Below are 10782 nucleotides of genomic sequence, written 5' to 3'. Positions count from 1 at the left end.
CTGGTGGAGAACTTCTCATTTCCAGCAGCCAACAATGTCTATTTTGCTGTTTCCTTAAATCTGCTGACTTGGCTCATGTAATTGTATGGCAGGCTTCATTTCAGTAGCTCATCCCTCCTCAGATCAGTTGTTGACAGGACAAGGTAACAGAGATCTTTATCTCACTGCACAGGTTTGGTAATAAAAGCTTGAAGCACTAAAGGTTTGTTTCTGTCAAACTTGTTTGTTCTTTCATTCTCTAGAAATAGTCATGAATTCCAGTCCAGCAATTTGGACTGTGAGATTTTACCCAAGGCCACTGGCTTGCATCAACCATGCCACAGTCTTCCAAAGGGAACTGGGAGATAAGCTCTGCCTGTGCCTTCTGCTGACCTTTTAAAAAGAAGCTCAAAAGCAAGATAAAACAATTGAATATTGAGCTCTTGGGAAAGGTTTCATCATCATGACTTGAAATCCATCAGTCAGGAGATCTCCAACAGAAATGAATGTCACAACCTCTTTTGACATGACTGAGACCAACATTTGGTGCATGCAATACGAAAAGGAAGCAAAGCATTTCAGTGAGGCTTGTGCTGCTTTACATCCACTGAGGATTGTGACCACTGAATGAGTCACTAATAGGAATAATAAAGTGTGGCTTCCAGCAGTTATTCATTCATGAGCTGAAAAGTTGAATTTGCTGCTGGCCTTTGGGGCTTTTTCTCAGTGCATGTGGCAGCAAGAAATGGACTCAAGTGCATTATAGATGATGAAGATAGTTTAAAGCAATTTTACAAGTGACATCTCTGAGTTCTCTACCACTTGAGGTATCATTTCCCATTGTGTTTCATTTTAGGAATATTGGATTTGGGACTCAGCAGTACCTACAGGAATAAGGTATTGGCCTCCTCCCATTGAGCTGGTGCAGATAGGTAAATGAAGTCGTGCATCATTTTGGCATTTGCAGCATTGAACATACTCTTAAATGTTACACCTTGAATTTTCTAATGAAGCAAATATCCTACTGAGCTTTGCAGCTAATGCAAAAGTTGGTTGTATGATTGATGCTTTGATTTGCATGGATGGGATTCATGCCTGAACAAAGAGAGAGATCACCACCTGGATAAAATGCAGACTAGATGGGAAGATTCTTCTGTCTTTCCTTAAGAAGAAACAGATGGAGGAGGGGTAGAGAACCTAAGCTTTGAAATTTTAATAAACCCAGACATAAAAATACAAAGCTATTAAAATGGAAACACCAACTAACTGATTACTCAGAACCTGTTCATCTCACTTAAGGATACATCAAGACAGAAGTTTTTAAAGCTGCCTAAGGGTTGTTCTAGTCACCATTCCTGTTTAATTGAAAAAGAGTCAAGTTTCAGTAGTCAGGTGGCTTTGGAAATATTTGCACAAAAACATGAAGCAGAGATGATTACATTTCATCTCAAATTTCTCTTGAGAAGAAGTGATAACCCTGTCTCACAAACGATGACCCTGCTCAGCACTCTGTTACCCCCAGCTCCACAGTGGCAAAACTGTGTTGCAATCAACAGCTCTAAACCCTTGGGACTAAAGAAACCTGGGGCTGACTTGGAGGGAATGCAGGGGAGCTGCATAGCAGCATGTCTGCATATTCCATGCAATGCCAGTCAAGCCACTTGCTGCTGATATGGACAAGTCCTCTTGACTGCTCCAAGAAATCTGGGGCCTGCTTGTTAGTTGGGGACATGCAATGTCAGGTCTTTACTAACCCTAGCAAATCTAAGCCTGAAAGGCTTTCTGAGAACCTGCCCATCCCTACCTTAATTGCAACAGGAATTAGCTTTTGAGGTACTTCCAAATTCCTACTCAACACCTTTCAGCATCATTAAGCATCTAAATACATCTGTCCCTAAGACATATCTCCTATCTCCATATCTCCTATCTCCATATCTCCATATCTCCATATCTCCTATCTCCATATCTCCTATCTCCATATCTCCATATCTCCTATCTCCATATCTCCTATCTCCATATCTCCTATCTCCATATCTCCTCCCTAAGACAGGAAATCTCCTGTCCAAATCAGGTAATTACTTTTTGATGTTTGTATACAAAAGCAACAACTTTTTACACAGCATCTTCTCCATTGCTGGTCTTCTCAGCAATACCATTTAGCCATAGTTCTGCTTGTCTGTCAGCCTGGAGTACCATGCAGGATAATGGTGTGCTCTCAGATGCAGTTCACCTCCCAGGGAACTTGCTACTTGGTTCTATTCAGAGAAATACTATATGCTTTGCTTAAGGAGCAATTGACACTGTACACAATTAAAACAAATAAACACCCCATTCATGTCAGAGTTCAGGGCAATGAGGTGTGCAAAGAGCTGCTATATAGTTCTTCCAGTAAAAAACAATGTTTCCTTCCATCACTGCAGGAAGAGGGAACAAGCTGAAATGTGTTTGCAGTAGCCAGAGGTCTGGTAATAATGCATGAGTTGGTGTTGCTTACTCTTCAGCTGTATATAGGAGAAGGTACTTCTGTACAAGTTTGTCATACTTTAGCCCTGTGTAATAAAAGGTGGGTTGTAGTAGCTGTAAACCTCAGTGTGGTTAATGAATGGTTGCCCTTTCTCACAGCTGTGCTGGTGTAGAATAATCCAAGGGGGGGGAAAAAAGTACCAGTGAAATTGGTGGCAGGTGAATAGTTTTGTTGAAGAATTGTTTAGACTTACCCCTGTTACTTTAACAGAACAACAAAATGAACTGACAGCAAGGTCATGCAAACTAAGCACCAAACCCAGCTTCATCATACAAGCATTTGCCTTATTTGGGTAAAACCAATGTGCAGTGAAACATTCAGCTGCAAAGTATCTCATATGGTAAATATTGTTCCATGATAAAACATGTCCAGGCAGATGGATAAAACCCTTGTTTTCTCCTATTTGGAGGTGTATGTATGTATTTGCATATTTAATTGCTCTTCTAGCTTCCTCTGCTGCTTTTTATTTATGGCTTCTGCTGGTGACTGGAAATAAGATTCCAGTTCTGATCATTCATCAGCTGGAACGACTGGCTTGTGAAGTTAATGAACAGATGGCTTTAGTTGCAGTAGTTTTTTAGCTGGTGCACTAAACCCATTTACTATCTTGCTGAACAGAGTGGCTTTATTGTGCCATGTTTTTCTCCACACTGTTCCCAAATCCTTTCTCTTGCTTTGAAAGTAAATCACCCGATTCAAGTGGGCTTTGTTTGTATATGCAGGGAACCTGGCTAGAGAGGATCCGGGCTGGTCACTAGAAGAGTTCTTCAGCGTTATCATAGGAGAAGCCTTTTTTTCCCATTCATTCGATGAAGGTCAGGATGTTCTTTAGCCACTGTAGCTCTGATTTGTGACACGAGAGGGCACTAGAATTACATTTCTTAACGCTCAGTTGCGCCACAAAAGAGGCGGTTGGTATTTCAGGGATGGCTTTAGGACACGGGCTTCTTTCTACAGACACTGTAAACTTCACCTTTTGCAATGCTAAGTTTAAAAGCTAAGTTCAGCAGCCTGATAATCTGCACAAGGCTGTTCTTTCATCCATATAGTAAAAGGAGTGATACCACTTTCTTAGTGCACCAAAAGTGTGAATTAAGCCTAGTCACAGGAATCCTTCCCAGCTCTGGTCTGTAGAATGACCTCAGTATTGTGGTTTTGATGTGGTTTTGATGTAAACCGAGTTAATCTTTGATGTAGGCTCAATTAGAATTTAACTGTCTGTCCTGCTTTTGTTTGGGGTAGAGAAGAACAAGGTCAACCATTAACGGTCCTCTTAAACAACACTTGAGCATGAAATGAAAGAGAGAAGGCCAAAAATATACTGGGTAATATTATAACATCAACTAAAAGGCTTTCTGACATAAAATCTGCTTTCAGAGATAGCTGAGACTGCTTCCCCCATGTGCCCCTGACATTTGCAAATCATTACACTTAATGAATTATTCACCAACTTTTCCTACTTCAGTCATAAAACCAGCTGCTCTAGTTACTACTTGTCTATCTTTCATGCTTTGCTCCATTTCTCATTTGCTGCCAGGAGTTTGCTTTACCTGGGTTGGAAGATCCTGGCTCTGCTCAGCCAGCTGCACTGTCTCACAGTAAAATCAACGTTCTAGGATGTCAGACTCTTGATTAGAGAACCTCTAGCCAAAGGCCTTGGGAGCCAGGGTACAGGTGGTCTTTCAAAAGCTCATTTCAGTGTCTTCATGAATACTTTTCCTTAATAATCTGGCCTCACATCTAAGCAAGTTGCACAGTCCCTCTCTTGTCATCTACAACATACTCCTCCTCAGGCTGCTTTTTGTCTTTATTTGGGATGATGTTCCAAGAAAGCCATGGCTAAGCTGAAGTAAAACAGAAAGAAAACTGTCTCTACCAGAAAAGAAGCAGATGTTTTTCTAGGGAAGGCCATTTTAACTAACTTTGGATCTTAGCACACACATAGCACCTTGAATTGCAGCAAGGAATGTTTGGCTCAAAGCATTGCAACTTTTACAAGAACTAACACTTCAGGCATTGCTAAAGCAGCTCTCCAGGGGTGGATGGAGTGTTCCCTGCGTGGAAGGGAATGCAGGGTGATGCAAACAAAAAGCAGTCTCTTCTGCCTCCCTTGTTCTGCAAAAGGACCACAGAAAAACCATACCCCATGTGTAGCAGGGAGTGTTTTGGAATCTAGGGGGTCCAAGATCAGAGCAGAGAGGTCTAGAACAACCATCACCCTGTTTGATTGTCCCACTAGCCTAGTCACATTGCTCTTTGTGTTAAGGTCTCAAAGCACTTTGCTATATTTAGCTTCCATTTAAAAAAGCCTCAGTGAATCTTCCAGAATAAAAGGATTGGCAAAATGACTAAACATTTGCTGTTCATACAAGCTTGGGTGCCCCCATCCCATGGTGAGGGGACTGGCAGTGCCCTGTACTCTCTGTGAGTCCTCAGCACTCTCCAAAAACACGACAAGTTTTAGTGGCAGTGCTGAATCTTTAGCTAGAGGAGCTGTAGCTTTCTGTGCCTGGGAACAACGACTTCAGAGATGTGCCAGCACAACATCTGATCGTGGCTGTCTGGGTTGAATTAGTGTTTTATATATAACAAATGAGTTAAGCACTTCCAGCTTGTGAATCTTTTTCTCTTCTAACTTGTTCTACACACTGACAGACTGTGGCAAAGCTTCAGGTGTCGTGGAAGTACTGAAAGAGCCCGTGTCCCTGTTTAACCTCTAAGCTGCAGGGTTCTCATGTTCAGACGTACACATGTGAATACGGTTGGAGCATCTCAGTCATGTCGTGAGCAGCCCTTGAGAGAAGATCAAAACATCACTTTAGAGAAGGGTTTGGCTGTCTGGTGGAAACTGGGTGTAGCATGACTGCACATCACAGCCAGATGAGTAACACACTGTGTGTGTAACAAATCCATGGGCCACACATTCTTGACAGATGACAGATCACAATGAATTGTTAAAAAACACAGCACGTTGTACCATGATACTGTGGCTAACAGTGTTATCAAGTGTCCTGAGGTTTAAAGTTCTGGCTTGCAAGAACCAAGTTTATTTGTTAGAGCAAATTACCAGTAATTAGTTCTTATTTATATTACTCTGACACTTAGAGGCGCCAGTGAAGATCAAGGCAAATGAAAGGAGCAGAAACAGGAGTGTCAGCAGCATGGAAATCTGTTCTGAGCATGCAAGAGGCTGGGAATCAGAGAGACAGGGAGGTGTCCTGCCCAGGGCACCACACAGATGAGTAACAGAGCTGCCCCTAGTGCTTCTCACTTTTAATGTGAGATGATAACAAGTGTTATCTCTCCAGATTTTCATGCTTTAGTGCAATTAAACATGTGAGGTTTTAAAGCATTCTGAATGATCACAGTTCTTGTCTTTCAGAGGAGATGGGCTCTACTGCAACAATCAGGCTCCAGTAAAAATCAGAGCTGGTTACTTACAGCCCCAGAGAGATGATGGGAACCTGCATCTCCTCAGTGTGGACCGAATGCTTTGTCAAGAACCTGCCACTGTGCTTTGGTTTTACCAAATATGGGTGACAGAGCCCTGGCACAGACTGCCCAGGGAGACTGTGGAGTCTCCTTCTCTGGGGGTTTTCAAACCCTGCTTGGACCAGCTTTAGCAGGAGGGGTTGGACTTGGTGGTCTCTAAAAGTCCCTTCCAACTCCTACCACTCCATGATTCGATGATCTCTCTCCCAGACAGTTTGCCACAGCACAGCCAAGATAACTGCAGCAGCCTGGCAGTCTGGCTCAGGTCAGAAAGCCAGACCTGGCTCACGGCTCCCAGGCTCATGTGTGCCTCACCAGTTTAAAACGCTTGATCAAGTCCCAGCTCACGAGGCTGGAGTCAAGTGGAGGTTTACGTCACCGACAGCCAAGTCAATCTCACGAAGAACATCGTGTCTTTTGCAAAGTGCAGCCCCGTGGCCGTTTTCCCAGATGCTTGAAGTACTTTTAAAACAACCCTTTTGTTTTCTCAGCTAATAATGAATTACTTTCCAAAACCTCTGTGTGCTAACAGGGAGCAAACGCCTGCACGCTTGGAGCTCTGGCTGTGAAGCAGCAATGACGGGAACCATTAACCGGAGCTGCCCATCCGTCTCCTTTAGCATTTGTGTCTCTCCCCCGTGCCCCGGCGGCAGCAGCAGCAGCGGCAGCAGCAGCATCAGCGGCGGCGGCGAGCGCGGGGCTCGGCTCCCCGGGGCGGGGCGGGAGCAGGTGATCCCCGCCGGGGCGGGGAAAGCCGCCTCCCTCCCTCCCTCCTTCCTTCTTTCTCTCTCCCCTCCCCTCGCCTGCTGTCCGTCCCTCTCCGGCGCTCGGCGCGGCGGGGCAGGCAGGGAAGTTGCGCGGCTGCCGGGAAGTTGGGGAGCATGGCGGAGCGGCGCGGGGCGCGGCGCCCGGGGCAGCGCGGCGGGGCGGCGGCGGGAGGGCGGCCGCGCTGAGCCCAGCCCAGCCGAGCCCAGCCCAGCCGAGCCTCCGGCCAGCATGGCCCGCTGGATCCCCACCAAGCGCGAGAAGTACGGGGTCGGTGAGTGCCAGCCCGGGCCGCCCGTCCCCTCCTCCCCTCTCCCGTCCGTCCCCTCCCTGGAGCCTCCTGTGGCGCGTCGCGTCCCAGCGCTGCGGGTTCACTTGCTTTCCCCGTCGAGAGTCGTTCCTTCTCTTTCACATACCCTTGTCTCGGTTCCATCCCACACGCTTTCTTAATTCTTTTCTTGCTCAGTTTGTGCTCTCCTTCGTTTTCAACGGGTTTTCCCTCTTAAGGATGGAGGCAGTGCTGTGTGTCCAGCTCTCCACCTGGGATTCTGCTGTCCTGCACATTTGGGACTGATCGTTGTCATTTTGCCTCCCCCAGCATGTTTTGTAGTGCAGACTGCTCCAAGGTAGCAAAAATGAAGATGTGGTTAGGAAAAGTGATGATGGGATAAGATGGTTGGAACAGGCAGGTTCAGGACTGCGGGTGATGCCTTTGCACAGGGTTCATGATGCTGAAACGGGGCAAGGAATGGTGAAAGCTTGACTGACACCTTGTGCCTTCTGCCTTGTCCTTTATGTTTAAAAGGAGGTTATTGAATGCTGGCTCCCTTTTCTCTAGGAGGAACACAACCAGTGGTGTCACTCGTTAAGTTCTCCTTTTCTTGAGAGTCTGACAAACTGAAAGCCACACAGTTCTGAGGTTGCTCATGAGAAATGGGCAGAGAACAACAGACAGGAAACCACTAATGACAGGAACACCTTCTGGTAGTTTGTTTTAATGAAGAGCCATCTTCTGTGCCCCTTGTGTTCAGCAGTGGACTTTGTGATGTGAGAAAAACATTTAGTTTCATGCTTGCAAAGTGTTAATTGCCCTGTCTGCCATGAGATGGTTCACTGAAATCCAGTTCAGGAGTTTAAAGGTGAGGAACCACATCCTGCACAGTTTTTCACTGAGTGAATTTGAAATAAGTTCCCCTCCTGGTTTCAGAGTGCCTTTTGCAAAGAGACAGCCCCACTTCTTGCAGGACTGTGGCTTAAGCTTGAGAGATATTATACACAGCACAACCTTATCTAGTTTGTGCTCTGGTAACCCAGAGGGTGTGGAGTATTGTACACCCTGAACTTTGTTTCTGTGTGTGTAGGTAACAGCCCAGGCTGTTGCTGTAGGGGAGCCCATGTGTATGACTTGGGGAGATTCCCCTGAGCATTGGGAAATTAAGAGTTTTGGTGTTATAACCAAGTAAAGTGTATAATGCTGGTATGCTTGGCTGTGCTAGGTTATGGTGGAGGTTTGTAAAGCACACCTTTGAGCCTCTTCTATCTGAGGAATGGCCTTGGGCAATAGGATGAATCAGAGGCAGTCCTCTGGTTTCCTTTTTATTAGCTTCCGGGGTGAGTTTTTTGTGCTGGTTTGAGCCAACTACTGATTATGACAGCTCCTCTCCCAGCAAGGGCCCTGGCTTGTGAGTAAGCAGGGTGGAGGGAGAAACAGCCTCTTCCTTTATGGCTACCAACCACAAAGTGTGCTGGTGGGAAGTATCCCCTTACTCCTGTGTGTTCAGACAACTGTGTGAAATAGGTACTTCATTCCCCTGTGTGCAGACACGTGGATGGAACTGACAAGAGGCTGGAATGCTTCAGCTCTTGCATTTAATTTTCAACCAGGTCTGGTGGGGTTAATCTGCACAGAGTAAACCAAATTATTTATGCAGTGACAAGCTTGATCAAGCAGTGTTTGATACGTGGCATTAATGGAACCGTGATTTCATCAGCTTGATGTTTGCAGGCTTGTAGGTTTTCTGTCTAAAACCTTGCACTCAGGTACCAATCCTCAAGGTTTTGGGCTTAATTTGAAGGAATTGATAAAGATTGAAACAAAAGTGTGAGTTTCTTGGGTCACTAATCTGCCTGCTAGCCAAGGTGCCTGTTAGTACTAATTATGGAGGTGAGTGTAATGAGGGTGATCCTGCTGATGTGTGATACAGCCCATTAGATGGTAAAGACTTCCACTAGTAACACAGGGAAACTGATAGTTGTGAAGTGTAAAAAGATCCAAATTCATTCTTTTCAGAAGGAACCCACGCATTGTGGCTGTCAGGAATCTGTGTTTTGGAAACTGATGTGGAACTTCCTGCATGTGTTTTAAACCCAACCCTGTAAATCACACCAACACAGTAAGAAATTCCAAGAAGCAAACAATGTGATCCAGTGGCACTTGCCTGAGTTTTGCATTTCAGTTCAGAGTGGTTTAAGTCTTGGATTGTTCTACAGATTTGTTGCTTGTGCTTTCAAACTGATTTGCTGCCTTGTAGTTTTGTCCTCTATTGGTTAAACCTGGAGGCTGCCACCTTTAGCATGGATGGTACAGATGGCATATGGGCAGAGTTTGAAATGGCAGGCAGCAGAGAGTGCAAGATTGGAAGTTGTAGCATTTTTAGGGAGGCATACGTGAGAGACAAATGGCTTTGCAGTTTCTCACTTGCAATGAATTTTCAACCCAGTAACAGATGGGATTTTGGAAGCTTCAGCCTTGTAAAAGGGACAGAAATGCTGCTCATCATCTGGTGGGCAATATCTTGCATCTTTAAATAACAGGATTTTCTGAGTCTCAAATCTTCCTTGCAATATGCTTCACTTCTGCTTTGGGAAGGTTAAATACTATCTTGGCCCATCTTCCTTGAACACTGACCAGTTTTAGAGCCAGACTACGTGAAGTAACCTATTCTTGGTCAAGTGCTTCTCTCAAGAAGGTGTCATTTGCAGAATGCCTTTCACGCAGACACTTTTCAAACACGAGAGTGTGCTTTGAAGGAAAGAACACCCAAATGGCTCCCCCTGCTTTTTAACTTTTATTATCTGCTTGTTGGAAAATTACTAACTTGAAGCACAAGGAATCAACAGTGTGACTGTTTTCTTTCTCTGCAGGGATTCCATTAACTTCAACTTAAATATTACACTTTAGTTGTAAAAGCAATTCTTTCTGTACTTTTCCTCTGTTCTTAACATATAGGTGTCCTTTGTGAACTGGAGAAGAATGGTTTCAGTACCAAATAGGAGAGAATTTGGAGTCTGTGGAATCATAAACTATTCTATTCTGCTGTAAATCCAGGCTGCTATCAGAACAAGTTGTTGCCCCCCTTTTTCTGATTGCTTCCTGCAGGCAGTAGCAGTGTGGTCAGTCAGGTCAGGGAGCTGACCCAGCTCAAAACCAATTGAGAAATGAAAAGTGCTGAGTTTGCAGCCAGAACGGTTTCCAGGTGACTGTAAAGATGGATCAGGTACACACACACACACTTTATATGTCACCTCTGACTGCAAACTAACAGGATGTGAAGTGTTTGTTTTTAATTACTTAGTTTGATCTGTGGATGCACCTAGCATCCAGTCAGCCCACAAATCAGGTCTTCCAGAGTAAGGAATTAGAGAAGTGAGGGATGCAACAGTTTGCAGCTCAGTGAAGATGGCAGCTTGCATTTGGATGCACAGCCTCAGAGCTTGCAGCAAAACACTGAAAGCTACAAATGGTGATGCACTGCTTAGAAGGAGAAACCAAAAGCTGAAGTCGTGTTTGTTTGCCTAAGATCTTCATGTTGTTAAACATACAACCAAAAATATTATCATGAGCCCTCAAAAACTTCCCTGGTCAGTGAGGTGTATCAATGCATTGTCTGTATCCTTTACAGGCTCTGAGTGAAACAGAGTCATGTTTTATTGAGAAACTCTCTTAAAATGTTGGGTTGAAAGCGAGTTAATTAAACAAAGAGTTTCAGTTGCTCTGTGGAAAGTTTTTTGGTCTGGTGCAT

General features: G+C 44.7%; 1 protein-coding gene across 3 annotated transcripts in view; it reads left to right on the top strand.

Moving 5' to 3' along the window:
- Positions 1-6913: 6913 nt before the first annotated feature.
- Positions 6914-10782, top strand: part of DOCK5 (dedicator of cytokinesis 5) — a 74010-nt gene continuing 70141 nt past the window's right edge. For all 3 annotated transcript variants that reach the window (XM_010203540.2, XM_062015829.1, XM_062015830.1), the window contains exon 1: positions 6914-7034. In XM_010203540.2, the coding sequence (XP_010201842.2) occupies positions 6992-7034 (43 nt within the window). In that variant the 5' untranslated portion in view covers positions 6914-6991. The remainder of the gene's footprint in view (positions 7035-10782) is intronic.

This window comes from Colius striatus, chromosome 27 (assembly GCF_028858725.1).
Source record: "Colius striatus isolate bColStr4 chromosome 27, bColStr4.1.hap1, whole genome shotgun sequence".
Classification (NCBI taxonomy): Eukaryota; Metazoa; Chordata; class Aves; order Coliiformes; family Coliidae; genus Colius; species Colius striatus.
The sequence above is the reverse complement of the archived record's forward strand: the minus strand, read 5'-3'. Positions and strand labels throughout refer to the sequence as shown.